At 40.2% G+C, this 22722-nt stretch overlaps 1 protein-coding gene across 3 annotated transcripts in view; it reads right to left on the reverse strand.

Moving 5' to 3' along the window:
• Gpatch1 (G-patch domain containing 1) overlaps positions 1 to 22712 on the reverse strand; it is a 44354-nt gene extending 21642 nt beyond the window's left edge. For all 3 annotated transcript variants that reach the window (XM_078032178.1, XM_078032177.1, XM_078032179.1), the window contains exons 1-10: positions 22547 to 22712; positions 14733 to 14867; positions 13116 to 13201; positions 11745 to 11905; positions 10826 to 10923; positions 9619 to 9677; positions 8731 to 8973; positions 7602 to 7749; positions 4032 to 4111; positions 1011 to 1215 (exon numbers count right to left, since the gene is read on the reverse strand). In XM_078032178.1, coding sequence (XP_077888304.1) covers positions 1011 to 1215; positions 4032 to 4111; positions 7602 to 7749; positions 8731 to 8973; positions 9619 to 9677; positions 10826 to 10923; positions 11745 to 11905; positions 13116 to 13201; positions 14733 to 14867; positions 22547 to 22619 — 1288 coding nt within the window. In that variant the 5' untranslated portion in view covers positions 22620 to 22712. The remainder of the gene's footprint in view (positions 1 to 1010; positions 1216 to 4031; positions 4112 to 7601; positions 7750 to 8730; positions 8974 to 9618; positions 9678 to 10825; positions 10924 to 11744; positions 11906 to 13115; positions 13202 to 14732; positions 14868 to 22546) is intronic.
• Between the last annotated feature and the right edge of the window lie 10 nt (positions 22713 to 22722).

Raw genomic sequence — 22722 nt, forward strand, 5'->3', positions numbered from 1 at the left:
GTGAGTCTTTTTGCTGCACCCTGCAGAGCATTCTCCATGTTTTCCATACTTCTAGGCACACCATTCCTTTTAGGCTTTCAGAAGACAAGCTGAATAACATCCCTAGCTCCAGGGAGAAAAAGCATACTTTCCCAGGCCATGCCCAAAAAGGCACACATGTCCCCAGTCTTAACCACATTCCTAAGATAAGTATCAAAAGCCTAGAAACAGCTGGGCTAAAAGCTGATTTTACAACAGAACCCAAACTGAGAGCAGAAAACAGGTCTTAAACACTTTGCTACCTCTCCACCACTTTTATTTTGAGATGTGGTCTCACTAAGCTGCTGAGGGTCTTGCTAATTTGCTGAAGCTGACCTCAAACTTGTAATTCTACTACCTCAGGCTCCTGAGTCACTGGAGCCTGATTTAATCCCAGTGATTACAAACATGCGCCACTACACCTGGCCATATGCTGCTGACAATAAGTGACATTAGTTCTATAGTTTGGGAGTACAAAAGCACATAAAGAACTGCAGTGGGAAAACCACAACTTTCCAAGCTGGGTGTGGTGCTGCACACCTGCACACTTATAAGCCCAGCCACTCAGGAGATTTAGGCAAGGCCAACTCAAGCAGTTTAACAAGACTCTGTCTCAAAATAAAATATAAAAAGGGCTGGGTATTGGTATAAGTTCAAGGCCTTGAGTTCAATTCCCAGCCCTAAAAAAAAAAAAAAAAAAAAGCAAAAACACAATTTTCCATTTTGACTTTGATGAGACAGTTGTTTTATTTTTATTATTTTTTTTTTTTTAAAGAGAGAGTGAGAGAGGAGAGAGAGAGGAGAGAGAACTATTTTTAATATTTATTTTTTAGTTCTCAGCGGACACAACATCTTTGTTGGTATGTGGTGCTAAGGATCGAACCCGGGCCACATGCATGCCAGGCAAGAGCGCTACCGCTTCAGCCACATCCCCAGACCCAAGAGACAGTTGTTTTAAATGTAATGATTTTATTCTCCTCCATGGCACATACCTTGAACGGTTGTCTCTCCTAGCAACACTGCCCTCTTGGAGGCATTCAGTTGGTGCCTGCTATGTGTCCCTGGGTCTTGTATTGCTTTTCCAGCTGACTCTGATAACACCTGAAGTAAGTGGGAGTTCCCTGAGGCCGAAGCTATCACAGGTCTGAAATAATGCACCGGTCGATAGTCTTTTGGTAATTCAGGGGGTTGATAAATCTTAACAAAACAAAATAAAACCCAGAAAATAAAGACTAAGATCATGTTAGATTTAACCAAAAAACCCCTTTACCTCTGAGCATCGTTAACCCTACCTCTTTCCAAGTTGACATTCAGCAGTAGACAGCAGTGGATTGGCCAGGCCATCTGTCCAGACTGAATCCCTGGGAGGTCACCAGAACCACATTGTTCTAGTGTTCACACATTTTGAATGTCATCTTTGCCTACTTCTACATATAGATACTAATATGCATGTTTTATATGATGAGAGCAATAAAGATGATAACAGATAACACAATATAATGGCTCACATGCAGAACTGGCCCATTGTAAAGCAGAAAACTTAGAAAAGTATGATTTGAGGTTTTGGAAAAAATGTCAACTTCAAATTGGTTACTTTTAAATTCAGAACTCTTTTTTCTACATTAACAAATTGAAACTTAAAGCCTTTCTTTTTGATCCAAAGCATTTTTAATTCAAAAGCTGACAAAGTGCCAGGCACTGTGGCACACACCTATAATCGGATATAGCTCAGTGGTAGAGCACCCCCAAGATTCAACCACAGTACAAAATAAAAACAAAAAAACTGACTAAAATGAAGTGAAATGTATTTGGGAAATTTGAGTTTTAAATTCTGAAGGCATTAATTGATGGCAAACAGATAAGTTTTAAAAAAGTATTGCTTTCTATTTTGTAGTGCTAGAGATTGAACCCCGGATCCCATGCATCATGCTAGGTGGGTGCTCTACCACTGGGCTACACTGCAGAGCAAATCCCCAGCTCAGCATTAGACTTTTTTTTTTTACTCTTTTTTTTTTAAATATTTTTTAATTGTTGATAGAACTTTATTTATTTATTTATATGTGGTGCTGAGAATTTAACCCAGTGCCTCACACATACCAGGTAAGTGCACTACCGCTGAGCCCCAGACCCAGCTCCATCTATTTTTTTTTTTTAATTAGAGAATTTTTGTTGGACATAGTATTTGGATTCATTTTGACAACATCATGCGTGTATGGAATTTGACTTACATTTCCCTCTCCTACTTCTTCCCATTATTCTCCTTCCTCTACTCTACTGATTTTCCTTTCACATACTTACTTATCTATGTTTGATTGGTGCTTTCTACGAATACACAAAGGGGAATTCCTTGTGGTATATTTATATATACACATAACATGATACCATTAAATCATTAAATTCATCCGCATTTCCTCCCCTTTCCTGTCCTTCCTACCTCCCTCTCAATCACCTTCTTTTTTTTTTTTTTTTTTTAATATTGCCACAACCCATCTCAATCACCTTCTTCTACTCTACTTATCTTCCTTATTATCTTTATGGTATCCAACACCACTATCCTACCAGCACCCCGATCCCTGGCTTTTTGCACTTATTTTGGTCTAGCTTCCACATTCAACCCTTAATTTTCTGGTATAATTTGAGATCTTGCATCCGTCTTCTTGCTCAGGATTGTTTTGGCTATTCTGGGTCTCTTACTCTTCCAAATAAATGTAAGGATTTTTTTTTCTAATTCTGTGAAGAATGTCATTGGTATTTTTTTTATGGGAAATGCACTGAATCTGTATAGTGCTTTTGGTCATATTGCCATTTTGGCATTATTAATTCTGCCTAACCAAGAACATGGGAGGTCTTTCCCTCTTCTAAGATCTTCTTCAATTTCTTTCTTCAGAGTTCTATAATTTTCATTGTAGATATTTTTAACCTCCTTGATTAAATTAAATCCAAAATATTTTATTTTATTTTTTTAGGTTATTGTGAATGGGATAGTTTTCACAATTTCTTTCTCAGCAGAATCACTGTTGGAAGATAGGAAAGCTATGGATTTATGAATGGTGGATATCTTGTATCTTGCTACTTTGCTGAATTCTTTTATCAGTTCTAGAGGTCTTCTGGTCATATTAGATATTTTTAAATAACTGCATTAAATGGTATCCCACTCTTGGTATAATAAACACATATTAACAGATCTTTAGGTCATCTTCTAGATTTGTGGGGGTTTTTATTTTATTTTATTTTTTGTACTAAGGATTGAACCCACTTGCAAGGTAAGTACTCTACCACTGAGCTACATCCCCAGTACATTTTTAAATTTTAGTTTAAGATAGATCATGCTAAGTAGCCTAGGCTGGCCTTGAACTTGTGCTCCTCCTGCCTTAGCATCCCATGCAGCTATGATTGTATGCATCACAATACCCAGCTATTTTCTAGATTTTGGAGCTTCCAGAAAGTGGGAACTGAGTCACCTCTGAATTCTAGCAGGTGAAGCCCTGGCCCCTTTCTGGCTGTGGGGCTCAGTCCCAGATGCACACTGGACTGGTCTATGGAATTTTCCTCTTTGGATAGGAGCTATTTGAGCCCAGGATTTGATCCGATCCGTATGCATTTATTTAGAACCCAAAGTCTCATGCATGTACATATTCTATTATTGAGTCACATCCAAAAACCTTGAATGAGTACTTCAACACCATTTTAAAATTAGGCTCCCTTTCCATACATGTAAAAACCTTACATTCTCCCTTAATGTTATTTGACATTTCTGGTAATGATAGCAGCTTACATGTGTCCAATACTTTAAAAGATTAGCAACTGGATATTTTGAACACAACATTACTACTGATTGACCTTTATAAAGCAGAATATGTTTTTCTGGACAACTGTTAGTAACTTAGACTATTATTTTTTTAATCTAAAATTGCTTTATCTTTTCAATGAATATCATAACTCAGATTACTCAGTAGCAAATATTTTAAGCACCAAACCAGTAAAGAAATTTTTAAATAAGAAGTTGTTCTTACTTTCTTAGACGATAAAGATTTAGAAGCCAAGGAAAATCCATCCAAAATTTTGCCAATGTATCGAAGATCTTTCTCTGATTCTACAAAAATGATGTCATTGATTAATTCTAGAAGTATAGGCAATTAAATTGACACAAAGACATGAGCTTATCTACAAGAATATAAATCATACATGGGTGTTATCACTTTAAGGTAGCAGTAAGGAGAAAACCTAATGGCATGGAAAGCCCTCACACCTCTGTTGACACAGTGACTGGTGACCCAGCCTGTACCGCCCTCAGCTGATTAATTGCCCAGACATGAGGATATGACCTCCCAAAACAAAGGGCCTTAGGTCTTAAGCCTACAGATAACTCCATGAGGTAAAAACCTCAAGTAAAACCATCAAAGGGACAAATATGGGTAAAATATAGAAATCTTTTTTAAATTTTATTTATTTATATGTGGTGCCGAGAATCGAACCCAGTACCTCACACATGCTAGGCAAGTACTCTACCATTGAGTTAAAACCCCAGCCCCCAAAATAAAAATCTTAACTGTGAGAGTCATCTCTAAAACTAGGTGAAAAACCACAGGGAGGCTACCCCAATTTCCTTAGTAACAATCCAAATACAGCACAAAAGGCAACATAATCAGGTCAGTTTGTAATCTATCCCAGCACAATTTAAAAGGTACTTTTGTCTGTTTCACAAATGAAATTCTAACAGGAGATAAAGATCACAAACTGAAGAAACTGAATGACCAATGCCCTCCAGACCCAGAGCAGGGACTGTCAACTAGTCATAGAGACAACCCCATTGACAAAGGCCCTTTGATTCTCAAGGACTCACTGCACAAAGTGATTATGACAAAAGTGTATTTACACAAACTGCATTTTCTATAGCAAAAAGCCCCTTCTACAGGACAATCTCAAACATTTACCCAAGCTAAGTGTTCAGTCCAGAAGCAGGCCCAGCCCACAGTGCAGGTGAGCTGAGGTTTGAAGCAGCTAGTAATACAACACCACCATGTAATTAATTATCATTTCCACAAAATCACTTTGCATTTCAATTTAGTTGAACTTTCCTCTTAGCTTCTAGAAGTTCCTAAAATTTTAGAGGGCAATTTAGGATTAAATTTCACATCCCTGGAATTTTGTATTCTTTTAAAACCCAAATATTTTACTTTCACTATTTTATTCTAAACAATTTTGAAGAAGTAACAAATGTATATAAAGATAAAGCCAAGGGAGTTCAAAACCCAATTGAGTCAAATGTATGAAAGATGATATATCATGAGCTCTGTAATGTTCTGAATAATCAATAAAAAAAAATTAAAAAAAAAAAGATAAAGCCAAAAGAATATTATGACCTATTGATAGTGGAAAAAAATATGAACAATTTAAAAAGTCAATAATGGAGGTTTTTGGGTAAAATGAAGATAGATTTACTTGGTGAAAAACCATACAGTAGAAACTATAGATGTTGTGGCCCTGGGGATTGGAAAGGGGACAAAGCAGAGACACACAGGGGAAGCTGCAGGGCTCAAAGGAGACACTCTCCAGCCTTCCGGGAAAAGGGTGCTATATAAGAAAAAAGTGAAAGGTTTGACTCAGAAGGTAGATTTAAAGGGCTGAGGATGTGACTCAGTGGTAGACTGCTTGCCTAGTATGCGTGAGGGCCTAGGTTTGATCCCCAGTTCCACCAAAAAAAAAAAAGGCATATTTAAATATGTATGTTATTATATAGCATTAACTACTATAGAATTTACATATTGATATTATTAATTTAATTACATATTTTAATTATTGCTATAATTTATATGATTAACAATCAATTGGTATTAATATATAGAATAGGATCAATTTCATTCCCTACCAGTTTCTAGGTATGCTGAATAATTACTATACTATATTTTAAAATAATATAATTAGCATAAATATTAAAAATATTAATATATTGATAACTATGTAACATAAGATATGAATAATGAATGTGTAATTGTATATTTAATGTAATTATAATAATATAGTATGATAATATTTTAGTGTTAATATGTTATCATCTTTTAAGTTATGAAAATAATTTATGAACTGGGTAGAAAAATCAGAAACTACAAGTAAAAGTAGCCTAATTACCACCCTGAGGTAATGCCTACAAATGTTGGTATATACACCCTTGGCATCCATCCTGTGTAAAACCATGGGTTCTTTACATGGCAATGGCAATAGTGGCTGCTCACACTTACGAAGCCCTTGCTCAGTGCCCAGCCTGTTCTTACCTCTTTATGTATAGTAGCATCTCCATAAGCTAGGTATTTCACAGTCATCCCATCTTCCAGACAAGGATGCTGAAGCAGAGAGGTTAAGACTGCAGCTGATAGATGGGGAGAGCCCAGACTAGAATCCAGGCCGACTCTCCAGAATGTGTTTCCATTCATTGTACCAACCACCTTTAAAAACTGCCTACACTAGTTCTCCTTCTTCTAAGAAATATAAAGCATCTTGAGAGCTGATGCTCATATTCATATATTCCTCTGTAATGCTTAAATTACTTCAACAAGAAAATCAGAGATATTTGAGGGGTATGTGCGTGTGTTTAAAGTATTGGGTATTAAACCCAGGGCCTCACACATGCTAGGCAAGCATTCAACCATTGAGCTACATCCCCAGCCCTTGAAATATATTTGTCAAGAGTTAAAACAAACTTTATCTGACTATAACTAACATGTCCGAATAGATTGTTTTATCTCAGCTCTCACCTCCTGACTTACTTAGGTTATTGTTATTACTGTAACCAAGGGAATAATATGTGCTATGTATTCAGTTTGCTGATCTGTGTGTCAAACACCCAGTTATGCCATCTAATCAACAACCTCCAGAATGGACTTTAACCTCACTTTAAAAAGGAAAATTAGAATTCAAATTTGGGTATGATTGATTCTAAATTACACACTACTGATACTTAATTCTGCACTTTTTACCCTCTTGTACCATTTCTAGAAAGAAAACTGAAATATTAATTTAATCATATGAACTGAATCACCATAAACTCTGACTTGAAATTCACCTTGTGCTGAAAGATGTCCATTTCTGACATCAGTGAGAACCCCTTAAGTGACAGGGGCTCAAGCAGGGAAGCAGGCTGGGTACCAAGCTCTTTCCTATTGCAGTCTATTGGTATACCTATCATCTGGTCCCACAGCTAGTTCTCTGACCTGCCACTTGAATTGGCTTACTCTGACCACTTGCCCAGTTCCTTGAGCTCCAAGGGCTCCTTCCCCTGACCCACTGCCAGCTCTGACCAGCAACATGGGCACCTGTCCACACATTCACTCCATCTCTGATCCCAGACCTCTCCTTCTTACCCAAAGGCCCCAATTTGACTGCCTGTTTTGGCCTTGGCTTTGTCTAAACATACTTCTTTCTTACAAGCCACAGTGAGTCTCTCTTCTCCCCTCTATTTCTCATCCTACATCATTGACCAATAATCCCCTACTCCATGGAGATCGACACTAGTACGGATCTTTCAATCTCATGTTTCCAAGATCCTCATACTTGTTCCTACCATTGATTGTGGGTCACAGAATTACCTTTTTGACTTTTGTACTGCCTGGGTGCTGTCCAGCCATATAGTCCATCTCCAGGCTCCTCATCCTTTAAAACAGTGTCATACTTGGATAGAGTTTCTGTGGCATAGATATCATCGTCTTCCTCTTCTAGGGCACCCACACCAAAAGCCTTCAGAAAACAAGGGTTCAAACTGAGTAGGTTTTAGGGTATATCTGCATCAAAGGATAAACTATCTGCTTTAAGGATGTGCCTGAGCACACTATATTAGCACTTTAGGATCACCAAGAGAGAAGCAAATGGGAGTGCCAGATTCACAGAGCCTCAAGTCTCTTGGAAAACAATGACCAGAAGTAAATGCCACATCACCAGTGTGAAACTGTCCTCCAGCCCCCACAGCAGCCATGGGTCAGGTTCCAGCATGAGAAGAAGAATGGTGAACACATCAAAGCAATGCAGTAGAACAGAAACAGGGCCACTAAGAGAAGAAAGGTAGAAATGTTCACCTCCTAATCACTGTGGCCTGGGTCAGTGATAATGGCCAGGGTCAGGGCTAGTGACCAAGGTCTTAAGACCATTGCTATTCTAATAGCAACCATACAAACTCTTAATCTTTGTGAGAGACAACCTCCAACAAGTCCATTTTTGTTAAAAGAATTGGCAGAAAATGCACAAAAAGTAAAGGTAATATTGAAATGATGAAGCAACCATTTCCTAAGTATATTTTAAGAAAGAAACTATAAATCAATTTAAGAAGATGAACAATCAGTAAAAGTTCTCAAACTTTCCAAAATTATAAAACAAGTCTCCAAATAAAATTATCTCTGGGTTCCTGATTTAAGGCATGTGGCACTAAGAAAGAGTGTTAAGAGCTAATAAAATTTAGATATAAGCCAATTGCAGTTAGACTATTGCTAAACCAAAGCAGTAAGAGTGGTATTCTGCTTGGCCTCACGAGGGTAGGCAAGCAGTCCTCAACCCTAGCAACACACAAACTCCCACAAGAACATTATTATAGCCAGGAAGGTGTACATTGCAAATCTTCATGGAAAACATACCCACTTCAAAGTCTTCAGATGTTGAGGCAGATGCAACATGGAAAATAACTCATTTGTCAGTGTTTCCACCTTTAAAAATCACAAACACTTTTACCTGGCCTGAAATTCCCAATTTTCTTCCTTTATTCAGTCCAACATCTCCAAGAACATTGCTGGTCCCCTCAGATCCTCCACTGAAAAGATTAAAATGTTCTCCTGAAGTTCCAAAAAGTGCTTGGTGGGGATCCAGGCCCTTGTAAGCCAGTCCGTGTACATTATCTTTAGGTGTAAAATCCACAGGTGTGATGTCTTTGGGTGCAAAGGTCACATTATCAGGCAAGTAGTCATCATCTTCTTCCTATATCCATGTTTAAAGTGGAAATAATGTGAGTCACTGCATGCCACAAAATAAACCCATGAAATACTATATTAAAATGCAGTGATTAACTCCAAACAGAACAATTGCCAAACTCTCATTTATGCTGATACAAATGACTAAATCATGTCCCTGAGCAGATGACAGTAAGGCAAACAACTCCATTTTAAGAATCTGATCACGGAAGGCCAGGGATATAGCTCAGTTGGTAGAGTGCTTGCTTTGCATAAGGACCTTCGTTTATAGCATCACACACACACACACACACACACACACAAAGAATCTGAACATGGGGCTGGAGCTGGGGTTCAGTGGCAGTGCACTTGCCTAGCAAGTGTGAGGCACTGGGTTTGATTCTCATTCCTACATTAAAAAAATAATAAATAAACAAACAAAATAAAGACACATTGTCCATCTGCAACTACAAATTTTTTTTTTTTTTTAAAGAATCTGAACAGACATAGGACATCTATGGTGCTGGTGTGTTGCTGAAAACATTACCTGACAAAATCAGGACAATTTTAGAGTATGGGTATTTCATGGTAATGAGATGTGATGTATTTATAAAGTTGTTTCTTGCCCCTAAAATTTCACAGTCATAAAGTAACAGGTTCTACTAAATCATACCTCAGAACCTTCAGAACTTCCAGGGGGTAATGCACAGCCATAGATTTTTACTCCAGGATCTGTAAAAGAGATTTCAAAGGCATTAGTCATGAGCAACTTAAAAAAACCCAACTTACTAACACTCTTCCCAGGTACTTGGCTGCACTTTATGATCAGAGTAGATCCCAAGGGGACTATGATCTACACCTGCAGCCAATCAGTACCCTGACAGTAATGCATGTGTTTAGTGAATAACCACTCTGTACCAGCACCAGGGAGAACCAAAGAAAATGGCTGCAACCCTTTAAGAGTTCACTTAATCTAGCTGGGGGTACTGAGGACAGGGAAAAAATTAGAAAATAATGATAAACTGTGACACAGGAAACAGGAATTTCCACACACTGCTGGTGGGAATGTGGACTACTACCATCCTTCAGGAAGCTATTGTGCATTACACATAAAAAGGCTAAATTTTACATGAATATTATGCTGGGCACAGCAGCATAAAACTATAATCTCAGTTACTTAGGAGGCTGAGGCAGGAGGATTGCCTCCTGACGACCTGGGCAGCCAATCTTGAAATAAAATTAAAAGGGTTGGGGATGGGCTGGGCGTGGTAGTGCACGCCTGTAATCCCAGTAGCTCCAGAAACTGAGACAGGAGAATCACAAGTTCAAAGTAAGCCTCAGCAAAAGTGAGGCACTAAGGAACTCAGTGAGTCACTATCTCTAAGTAAAATACAAACAAAATAGGGCTGGGGATGTGGCTCAGTGGTTGAGTGCCCCTGGGTTCAATCCCTGGTATCCAAAAAAAAAAAGGACCGGGGATGTAGCTCAGTGGTAGAGCACTTATCTCATATGCATGAGGCACTGAGTTTGATCCTCAACACTTCAAAACTAAATAAAATGAAATGAAAAATAAAAAGCAGGCAGGCATGGTGGCACATGCCTGTAATCCCAGGGACTCGGGAGGTTGAGGCAGGAGGATCACTAGTTCAAAGTCAGCCTCAGCAACTCAGTGAGGCCCTAAGCAACTTAGCAAAACGCTTTTTCAAAATAAAAGATAAAAAAGGCTGGGGATGTAGCTCAGTGGCTTAATGGTTAAGCACCACTGTGTTAAATCCCTAGTTTAAAAAACATGTACACCACGCAGCCTCATAATTTTTTTTTTCCACAACATGAAGCATTAAAAAGCATGCTACAGAATTAAGGACAACCAATACACATACCTGGTTTTTGTCGGCGTGGCCTTCTCTTTACACGAGGACCAATTCCTTGTCCTTCCTTCCAACCCATTTTTCTTAGTAATTCAAAACCAACAGATAATCTAGGATAGCAATCATGGAAAATTAACTTCTTTTTACATTTGCAATGGTAAAAAATAAGCAACATCTTAATTCTGGCCCAGCTCCCTGTTTTATCTCTACCCGCCCCCTGATTCGCATCAGAATAACCCAGCCCTGTTGCTCCAGCTACAGCTGCCTGGGCTTGGGGGGCACGCCTCAAATGGGGAAGTCAATCAGATGTTCTCTCTCCCAGGTCTTAGGACAGGCACACAGGAATTCTACATAGTCCTTGTCAAGCATATGGCCTGGGAAATCATAAATGTCTGTGACTGCCATATCAGGCCACGAACCCAGAAGCAAAACAAGGTGTACAGAAAGAGGGGGTAGATGATGCAGACTGGGGAGAGCCCATAAGGCCTGTGGAGGAGGTGGGGGAAAAAAAGCTGCATCCCCAACTCATTTTTTTTTTTTTTTTTGAGACAGGGTCTCCCTAAATTGCTAGGCGGGCTTCAAACTTGCATTCTTGGGCTGGGGTGTCAGAGTGCTTGCCTAGTATGTGTGAGGCACTGGTTTCGATTCTCAGCACTGCATGTAAATAAATAAATAAAATAAAGGACCATCAACACTAATAAAAATATAAAAAAAAAAACAAACCTGAACTTACAATCTTCCTGCCTCAGTTTCCCAGGAAGCTGGGATTATGCACGTGTACCACCACACCTACTTAAAACCTATTTTCACTTAGACATCTAGTCAAGAAGATTTCTCTTGTTTGTAACTAAACTATACCTAATTAAGATAATCACACATATGCAAAGCATTGATGCCAAGAGCAGAACAGTCAGAATTAAATTCTCCTCACTTTGCTGGCGTTATGAGGTCATCAAGAAGAGTGGCTCCAGGAATAGGGGCCGTAGCTGCTGCCAACTGTCTGGCCTTCTCTCGTATTCTGTCTTTGGTTTTGGAAGCAAAATCATCTGTGGTAACAATTGCTTTAGGTGCTATCCCAAATTCACTAAGATCCTTGAAAAAAAAAAAAAAAGAAACAGAATTACATTATTTGGAAAATGGTTAAATATGATACATCGCATCGCTTTACTTCTTCTTAAAACCACAAAGTTTAGCTCAAGAACAGCAGAGTTAGCAGACTTCACACTGACTTTGAATCTCATCCTCACATGATGAAAGGCTAGTAGCCAAGAACAGAGCTCAAAAATGGCTGCTCAGTGGGGCCACAGACACCACCGAGCTGGAAAGACAGGAAGTAGGGGCCAAGGTTTTTCTCAACAATATTTCAAAGGTCGCCAGGCACAGTGGCACACACCTGTAATCCCAGAATTTGGGAGGCTGAGACGGAGGATTGTGAGTTCAAAGCCAGCCTCAGTAAAAAGGGAGGCACTAAGCATTCAGTCATTCAGTGAGGCCCTGTCTCTAAATAAAATATAAAAATGGGGATGTGGCTCAGCAGTCAAATGCCCCTGAGTTTAATCCTCAGTACCAAAAAAAAGAGGTTGTACCTTTAAAAGAAAAAATTATATATATAAATTTATATTTATATATAATTATATATTATTTATATATAATTTATATGTAATATATATATATATTTCAAAGGTCAGTGTGAAGGAGCAAAGCTTAGCATCACAGCCAGCAAGCACTTTAAGTGCCTATATGCCAGGCCTTGAGTCCTTTTGCATTTTCTGGAGCAGATGCCGTGGCTGCCTATCCAACATCCATTGCCCCTTTCCTCTTTCCTTGTTAGAGCTCTGAAATTGACCAGGCCACAAAGCACTTTAGGAGTGGTGTGCCTAGTGTGGGAGAGGGCATAGTTAATGAATAGGGGTTCCTGTCTTATCTAAGGCAGTCATTTTGGTCCTGTTTTCCTTACCAGGGACAGCTTTAGGAATGGGCATGTAAAACAACTGAACTAAAACGATAAAGCCTGGGGCTGGGGATGTGGCTCAAGCAGTAGCGCGCTCGCCTAGCATGCGTGCGGCCCGGGTTCGATCCTCAGCACCACATACAAACAAAAGATGTTGTGTCCGCCGAGAACTAAAAAAATAAATATTAAAAATTCTCTCTCTCTCTCTTAAAAAAAAAAAAAAAAAAGACGATAAAGCCTTATAAACAAAGAGGAAATCAGACATTGGACTCTCTGGAGAGAGGGACAGTATGACAACCAACCACACACATCCCACCACTGAACCAGCACTAAAAAGTTTTGCGCACCCACCTCTTCATCCATAAAATCTTCAGGACCAAGAACAGATTTGTCTGCTCTATTCTGTCGTGAAGATATGAAAGTAGAGGGTGTCCATCCTGGGGGAAAAAAAGAGTTTAGACTTTTATGATCCTACATAATATTTTGGTTTATAGCTACATAATTAAGTAACATATAGAGACTTGAAACTCACAATAACTATAAACTTTCAGTTACTGCCCATCACATTGCTTATATAGACATAATTACTCAAACAAACTCAAATAAAGTTCTTATTAATCCTTAGAGCCCCTGTTGTCAAATCTTAGTGAATACAGTGAGGTCTCTCTGTAAGAATTAGAAACAAAAGAAATAAAATTCTGCTAGGCATGGTGGCCCACACCTGTAATCCCAGCATCAGCAACTTAGCAAGACCCTGTCTCAAAATAAAAACTTAAAAAGAACTGAGGTCCATCCATAGCACTACACACACACACACAAAAAAAAAAAAAAAAAAAAAACTGAGGATGTGGTTCAGTGGTAGAGCACCCCTGGGTTCAAATTCCAGTACCATAAAAAAAGAAAGAAAAGAAACAATATGGGGGGCTGGGGATGTGGCTCAAGCGGTAGCGCGCTCGCCTAGCTTGCGAGCAGCCCGGGTTCGATCCTCAGCAGCACCACATACCAACAAAGATGTTGTGTCCGCCGAGAACTAAGAAAAAAATAAATAAATGTTAAAAATTCTCTCTCTGTCCCCCTCTCTCTCTCACTCTCTCTTTAAAAAAAAAAAAAAAAAAAAAAAAAAGAAACAATATGGGGTTGGGGGTGTAGTTCAGTGGTAGAGTACCTGTTCAGTATGAGCAAGGCTCTAGGTTTTATCCCTAGTACTCAAAAGAAAAACAAAAAATAACAACAAAAAAACACACATACATTATTTTAAACAATATGTAATGTTTTATACTATATAATGTGAAAATTTCAATTGATTTTTTTTTCTCTAGGGGGAGAGCAAGTAGTAACCAATCATGCTGAGGTCCCTAGTGTTAGCAGAGCCACTGGTGATTCCCCAGATAGTTCTAAAGCAAGGCTGACTCCTTAACCTCCCTGACCCTATGGCCTCATCTATTAAACACCTATGACACCTATCCTCCTTAGTCACTGAGTCAGGTGAGACAATCAATGATTAACTCAGTGAATCCTGGTGAGAGTACTTTGTACATGGCAGACACAGTATGAAACAAAGTCATTATTATGATTTAATCATCTGGTTAGAATGTATCCATTTTTCTCCAAAGTGGAAAAAAAAAACTCTTTTCAAGGAACAGGGGAGGGAGAGGGGTAGGTAAAAGGGGAGATCCTGAATTGAAACCGAATTCCATACTTGTATGAGTTTGTCGTGATTAACCCAATTACTATGTATAACTATAAAGTTATAATAAAAAATTAAAAAAACAACATAAATCTTTCATCTTCAGGTTGCAGTCAACAGACAACATGCAAGTCAACAAACATTTGAAGAATACAAAAGACTACAGTGTATACACCAAAATATTTAAAGAAGAACTTTTCTTTAAAAGGCAGGAGAGGGAAATCAGGATACTTCAGTCATTTGCTATAGCAATGGAATAGCTGTGAGTGGAAAGATCATACCTTCTTTTGAGCCAACAGTGTTGAAATACCCGGCAGAGAACCCTCCACTAAAGGCTCCATGGAATCGTTTATACCTTCCTTTTTCATCTCTGACAGTCTGATCCTGAAGAGGAATTGGCTTCTTTGGTCTTTCACCTGAAGGGGAAAAAAAAAAAATGTGTTTTGAATGAAAAGAAGAAAATAGTGAGTTAGAAATCAGTGAAAATGACATTTCTTTTTTTTTTTTTCAAGTACCAGGGATTGAACTCAGGGGCAGAAGACCACTGAGCACCATCCCCAGCCCTATTTTGAATTTTATTTAGAGACAGGGTCTCACTGAGTTGCTTAGTGCCTTGCTTTTGCTGAGGCTGGCTTTGAACTGGTGATCCTCCTGCCTCAGCTCCAGAGCTTCTGGGGAAAATGTCTTTTCTTTCTATTTTTTTTAATATATTATTTTTTAGTTGCAGATGATCACAATATCTTTATTTTTATTTATTTATTTTTATGTGGTGCTGAGGATCGAACCCAGGGCCTCATGCATGCAAGGCAAGTGCTCTACCATTGAGCTACAACCCTAGCCCTCTTTTTATTTTTTTAATTAATTTTTTAGTTGTAATTGGACAGAATACCTTTATTTTATTTATTTTTACATGGTGCTGAGGATCGAACCCGGGGCCTTGCACCTGCTAGGCAAGTGCTCTACCACTAAGCCACAACCTCAGCCCAAAAGGTCATTTCTTAAACAACAATCTTCAATTCTTGCAACTTCAAATATAACTATTTCTTAAAGAACAATCTTCAATTCTTGCAACTTCAAATATAACTATTAAATTAAGCTGCTCTTTCTAGACTTTACTAGCTTATAGGGTTCAGGAAAAAAATAGATTTTATCAAGTTTATTTTAGAAATATTGTATCAAAAATGCCCTGCTTTTCCTATTAAATTTCATTACAAAAAAAAATTATGGGCTGAGGATATAGCTCAATTGGTAGAGTGCTTGCCTCACATGCACAAGGCCCTGGGTTCAATCCCCAGCACCAAAAAATAAAAAAATAAAAATTACTAGGGAGGGTTCAAGCAGCTGGAAGAGAAACCTCCTGGCAATGAAGAAGGCAATATGCTGCAGTGACACATTATTTGTGGAGGTTGGCCTTGAAATTTCGATCCTCATACTTCAGTTGTTTCCTCCTGCTGAGTAGCTGGGATTAGGTGTGCACCACCACGGCTGGCTCTGTTTTCCCCAAGTCTTAGGGTTCCCTTAATTTCTGTGAATCTCTTTATTCCAGAGTTACTATTCTTTAAACTGATTCCTTTCTCAACTTTGTCAAAAAGAGCTGGGTTGTTACCTCACTCAAGCAAAAGGCACTTGATCCACTTTAGCCTAGGCTAAAAATTCCTTAGATTTATGGTTTCAAGTATATGTCAAAAATTCCTGCCTAATTTTATTGACTCTAATTAAAATTGCAGAATTCTGCATTTATTTAAACAGAACAGAAAACAGGTTCAGTGGTTAATTATGGGAAAGGGATTGAGAGTCACAGCACTGTGCACTTTAAAGCCAACTCCACCTTTACTGGTGCTAAACTTCAGTTAATTTAGCCTCTCTGTGCCTCAATCTCCTCATCTATAAAAGAGAAATGACATTAATAGCAATAGCTCTTTCATAGAATGTACAAATTAAATAATGCCTGCCTATAAAGTTCTCAGCAAGAAGAGTAGCACATACATGCCAGGCATGGTGGTGCACACCTGTAATCCCAGCAGCTCAGGAGGCTGAAGCAGGACCATTGCAGGTTCAAAACCAACCTTAGCAATTAGTAAGCCTGTAAGCAACTTAGTTGAGACCCTGTCTCAAAATAAAACATAAAAAGGGCTGGGGATGTAGTTCAGTAGTTAAACACCCTTGAGTTCAATTCCTAGTACCAAAAAAAAAAAAAAAAAAAAAAAAGTAGCATACAATAAATACTTTAAAATTACTAGCTGCTAATGCTATTATTATCATTATTACATACAATGTATAAGATGTGTTGAGGAGCACATGGACCACTGTTAACTATAATACTTAAGTCAGCTCCTACTTTAGTTCCCACATTTTTCTTTTTCTTTTTTCTTTTTCTGAGATGTGGTCTTACTATGTTACCCATACCGGTTTGAACTCATGGGCTCTCGTGTGCTTCTGCTTCAGTCTAAGTACTGGAGACTACAGATATGTGCCACCAAGCCCAGCTGCTCCTATTTTTGGAACAAATAATAGAAGACAAAAAGTAAAGGAGCTTCCAGCTTCATAGTCTTAAATTCTTATCTGTGGCTTATGAAAGTCCAGGTCATTCCTAGAGTATAACCTTATAGCAGGGCAAACAGGAGCTCAGGTTTGAAAATCAGGAGATCTGAGTTCAAATCCCCCTATCCCACTATTTGTTAGTATTATGGTCTTGAACAAATTACTTAATCTCTCTAAACCTCAGCCTCCAAGACTATAAAATGAAGGTAAAATGGATCCCATCTTTGAAAAATGATAATAAGGATTAAGTATGTAGACAGATGAGCATAGTGTCTAACCATAGCTCAGTTAATATCAGCTACAATGTCTTCTCTTTTTTTTTTTACTCTAAAGAACCAAATTATAGCTTGGGCCCCCTAATCCAAGATGTTCAATCATTTCTTAGAAATGCAGTATACACTTCATTACCACATGTGCAACTGGCATGATTGTTGGCTAAGTTGGAACTTCTCAACATCAGCACTACTGACAGTTTGTGCTAAATGATAATTGTTGTGGGGAGATATCCTGGGCACTTTAGGACTTTTAGCAGCATCCTTGGACTGTAACACCAGATGCCAGTAGCAGCTCCTTCTAGCCCCCATCCCAATAACTGTAACAACCAAAACATGCCTATAGACATTGCTAATTTTTTGGTTGCTGTTGTATGGTACCAGGGATTGAACCCAGGGGTGCTTAACCACTGAGTCACATCCCCAGCTACTTTTGTTTGTTTTTTGATTTGGGGGGTTTTGGGGGGAGCAGGTACTGGGGATTTAATTCTGGGGCACTCGACCACTGAGCCACATCCCCAGCCCTATTCTGTATTTTATTTAGGGGTCTCACTGAGTTGCTTAGCACCTCGCCTTTGCTGAGGCTGACTTTGAACTTGTGATCCTCCTGCCTCAGCTTCCAGAGCTGCTGGGATTACAGGCATGAGCCACCCAGCCCTAGAGGCTTTTATATTTTACCTTGAAACAGGGTCTCACTAAATTCCTAAAGCCTCACTAAATTGCTGAAGTTGGTTTTGAATTCACAATCCTCCTGCCTCGGCCTCCCAAGCTGTTGGGATCACAGGCTTGCGCTACTGCACCCAGCTCAGATGTTGCTAATTGATGCCAGCTAAGAATACCTGGGCTAAGGTAAGGGCAGGTCCTTCCAGGCCTAGGTACTATTCTTGCTCTGCTCTCCTGTTCTTGATCTGGAAGGGAAGATACAATCTGCAGACAACTAAGTGGGACCTGTAGCAACAAATGATGAGGGTCAACCAGTGTAGCCAACTAGGTGCCACAGGACTCCTGAGAAGGCGCCATTTCTTGAAATAGTGATGGGAAAACTCCAGAAGGGAGGTGGCATTTTAGCTACACCCTGTCATAATTACTGCTAATAATAACAATGAATTCCTTCCATATCAGATATGAGAAATCATTTCATTTATTATACAATGATAAGGATACTGATTAAGTAACTGCCCTGGACTTCTCACTTAGTAAGCACAAAGCTGAACCATATTTTAACTCTGTCTCCAGGCCAGAGATACCACCCACAACGTCCCTTATTCCTGGACAGAAGTTTACTGGAGGCCTTTCATTAAGCATCTTGGTTCTAGTCAGTGGAGTAGAAAACTAAACACAGAGACTAACATAAGAGACCTGCATGTTTCTGTGTTTCTGACAACATGAAGAGCCATATCAGCCACCCTTAGGAATGAACAGAATTTTTTTTTCAGAACTGGGGATTGAATCCAGGGTCTCTTACACATGCTACATAAACACTCTACCACTGATCTACATATTGAGCCCTTTTTAAATTTTATTTTGAGACAGGATCTCACTAAGTTACCCAGGTTGACCTGGAACTTGTGATCCTCTGGCCTCAGTCTCCAGAATAGCTGGAATAACAGGTGTGAACCACCATGCCTGGCATGAGCAGAATTTGAAAGCTGCAGATAAAGATATGATTCCCAACAGAAGCATTGACACCCATCATCGAAGAGGAGGTATAACAAGGCAATATTGAGCTGTGGGTGCAGCTTGTTGGGTATCTTGAGAAAGCAGTCCAATTGGACTAGAGAATGGGGAAGAAGTGTAAGACAGAATCAGAAAGGCAGACAGTGTAGAGGATCTTGAATATGATACTGTAGAGTGTACGGTATGTGCTGTGGGTGATGGAATTCACAGGTAGTTTTAAGGATGAGAGTCACAGCATCAAGGAGGAAAACAGAATGTGTTTGGAGATATAGGAGGTACAGAATGAGTTGGAGATGAGAATTAATTCTGGAACCAAGTGAAAATATCTTGGGAAAGAATAGGTAAGTACTAATGCCCTTTTCTTTTCATGTTGGTCACCATCACTAAGCTCCCTCGCTAACTCTTAACAAAAGTCAGGACCAGTGACTTTAATTAAGGTGTGGAGTCCCTCCTCTATCAATGTTTGTCTAGCCTGTCACTAAAACTTCAAAGGCAGAGTAAAAGTGATTGTTATAGTGTTATATATTGTAAAATATAGTCAGAGTGCATTTAAACTTCAAAGTGCTTGGAAAACAATGAACGGGATGTAGCTCAGTGGAATGTGTGCTTAGCATACAGGAGGCCCTTGATTCAATCCAGCACAAAGAAAAGAAAAAGAAAGGAAGCAGGAAAACAATGATCAATCCTCAAAAAAATTTAATACTAAGAAATTAAAGGATGTTTCTAGACCAGACCAAAAAAATCTACAAATTACATGTCCTTTCCTTCCACTTCAAATGAATGATTAGTAAGCTTCATTTCAAATTTTTTGTCCATCATCAAAACAAGAACTAGAGCCAGGCACAGTAGGTAACACTCATGTAATCCCAGCTACTTGGGAGGCTGAGGCAGAAGGATCCCAAGTTTGAGGCTGGCAACATAGTGAGATAGAATAAAAGGGATGGGGCTGATGTGGTGATGAATGCCTATCATCCCAGATACTTGAGAAGTTAAAGGCTAGTCTGGGCAACAGAGAGAGAATCTGTCTCAAAATAAAAAATAAAAAGGGCTATGGATGTAGTTCAGTAGTACAGACCCTGGATCTAATCCTGAAAGAGGAGAAAGAGAAGAAATAGAAAAATAAAGGTCAAATAGTTGATGATGTAACAAGATGTCACTTGACAAGGAAATAGCCATGAGACCAGAAATATAGAAATGATGGGAACAGATGCTTAACATGGCTGTAGTAACTTCACACATGCATGCTTAGCCCTTGTCATCTTCTTGCATAGCTAAGTTCTAACCAGTCTTTACAGGACCCCTATTCTGCCTCCTGAGGCTTTCTGGTTGTTTTGTACAGGATATTTCTCATCTATATCACATTTTTTAGAACTTGCAAAAATTTATGATTTTATTCTTTGTGGGAGACCAACCTTACATGTGACTGAGTCACACTCCCGGGCTGGGTGCTGAGGTGCTCAGTCGCAGAAATGTGGCAGAGCTTTCCCCACCCTTCTTGGATTCGAGAGTCGGTGTCTCATGCATGGGTGTGTCTTGCTACAGCCCCATGGGTGAAGCTATGCTCACCTGTTCCTTTGTAATATAATCCCTTGCCCTGTTTAGGGTAGAATCTTCCATGGAAGTGCCTTGTGTGGGTCCCCTTCTCTTACTGTGCCTTTGGGTGTGGCCTACCTAGGTGTCAGTCAACCTGCTGACAGTGGACATCATGAAGATAGACTCAGCCCCCAGAAACCTGACCCCTTGCCTCATTTGAATAGCTTCTCCTCAATAAAAAGGGTCAGCATGTGCTCTCGCTCTCTCTTTCTGTGGACCCTTAAGCCAGAGGAGCCGTCGCAGCGACCCCAAAGAAAAAGGTATTTGTGTCTTTTGTGTGGTTATTTTGCGCAGCCCAGTTAGCCCAGTTTAACTGGAGTGACCCCTGAGCCTTTTAGTCACGAGAACAGAAACCCGGCAATTCTTTACTAGATTTGACACTCTCCAATACAGAATAGTCTCCAATGAAGAATAGTCAAGAATGATGGAATACCAGTGATACCTAGTCTATTTGGAGAAGAGCTCTGAAAATAGTGGTGAGACTGAATTTATCACAGAACTGGAGATACTGAGTGTGGAACAGAGATGTCTTAGAGGAAACAGAAAGGCTGTCTTCAAACATTAAGAAGCAATTTAAAAACTAGCCTTTCTCTGCCTTCTATAAGCTGAGGGCAAACTGGGCATGATGGCACACACTGTAATCACAGTGGCTAGGGAGGCTGAGGCAGGAGGATCTCAAGTTCAAAACCAGCCTTAGCAACTTAGCAAGGTCCTAAGCAACTCAGTGAGACTCTGTCTCTTCATGAGATATAAAAAAGGACTGGGGTTGGGCGCAGTGGTGCACACCTGTAATCCCAGCAGCTCCAGAGGCTGAGACAGGAAGATTGTGAGTTCAAAACCAGCCTCAACAACAGCAAGATGCTAAAAGAGAAACTCTCTCTCTCTCTCTCTCTCTCTCTCTCTCTCTCTCTTTTTTTTTTGGTGTGGGGGGGGGAATACCAGAGATTGAGCTCAGAGGCACTCGGCCACTGAGCCACATCACAGCCCTATTTTGAATTTTATTTAGAGACAGGGTCTCACTGAGTGGCTCAGTGCCCCCCTGTTGCTGAGGCTGGCTTTGAACTCCTGATCCTCCCGCCTCAGCCTTCCCAGCCAAGCAAAGCAGCTAGTATTGTAGGTGTGCCCCACCGGCCTAGGTCTGGCTCTGGCTCTATTTCTAATATTATTCCACCTTAGACTTGGAGAACAGTCTGGTTGAGAGTGAGAAAGAGTGAAGCAGGGAAATTAGCATTTAAAAGGTCTGGAGACAATGCCTCTGTACTGTTAATCCCAGTAATAGGGGTTGGCTGAGGCAGGAGGATAACCAAATTTGAAGCCAGCCTCAACAACTTAGTGAAGCCCTGAGCAACTGAGCAAGATCCTGTATCAAACAAAAAATAAAAAGGGGTGGGGATGTAACTCAGTGGTAAAGTGCCCCTGGGTTCAATTCCCTGTATCAAAACACGCACACACATCCCTCCCTGTTTAAAACCCTCCAATGGCTCTCTTAAATTTAATATAAATTCCAAACTCCTTACCATACCAAGATGCAGCCCCTGCCTGCACATCTGACATCACCTTCTGCCAGGTTCTCCCTGGTGCTATCTGTTCCACCCACACCAGCCTGCCTGTCCCTCCATCGACTAAACTGGCTGCCCCAACAGGGCCTTTGCATTTGCTGTTCCATCTGCCTGAAATGCTCCCCCCACCCCACGCCCCCAGATCTTCCCAGGGCTGGTTTCTTCCTTGGTTTCAAGTCTGAGCGCAAACGTCCCCTTCTCAGAAGAGGCTGCCTGCCGACCCCATCCCCCGCTCTCACACGAGCTGTTTGATCAGATTTGTACCCCTCATCCCTCTGGGTCTGTGTTCCCCCCAGAACGTGAGCACCCCGGGAGCGCAGCGCACGCCTCCCCAATGGCTGCGTCCCCGGTGCCCACAGCGAGTGAGCAAAGGCCCAGCACCAAGCTGCACTTTGGCGTCCCGAATCCTGGATCCCCAGCCTATTTTCTAGGTTCTGCTAATTCGGTTCGCACCTTCTTCCAGAGGCTCCAGGCCCGTCCCATAGCTGACCAGGTCCTCCTCGCTGTCACTGTCCAGCGCCGCCATCCTGCTCCCTTCCGGGCCCCGACCCCTCGCTACGGGGGCCGAGGCGGGCCAAAAGCCTTTCGCTTTTCCTCCTCCGCGAATTGGAGTGATACTCTAGGCTAAA

Source organism: Ictidomys tridecemlineatus, chromosome 15 (assembly GCF_052094955.1).
Source record: "Ictidomys tridecemlineatus isolate mIctTri1 chromosome 15, mIctTri1.hap1, whole genome shotgun sequence".
NCBI lineage: Eukaryota > Metazoa > Chordata > Mammalia > Rodentia > Sciuridae > Ictidomys > Ictidomys tridecemlineatus.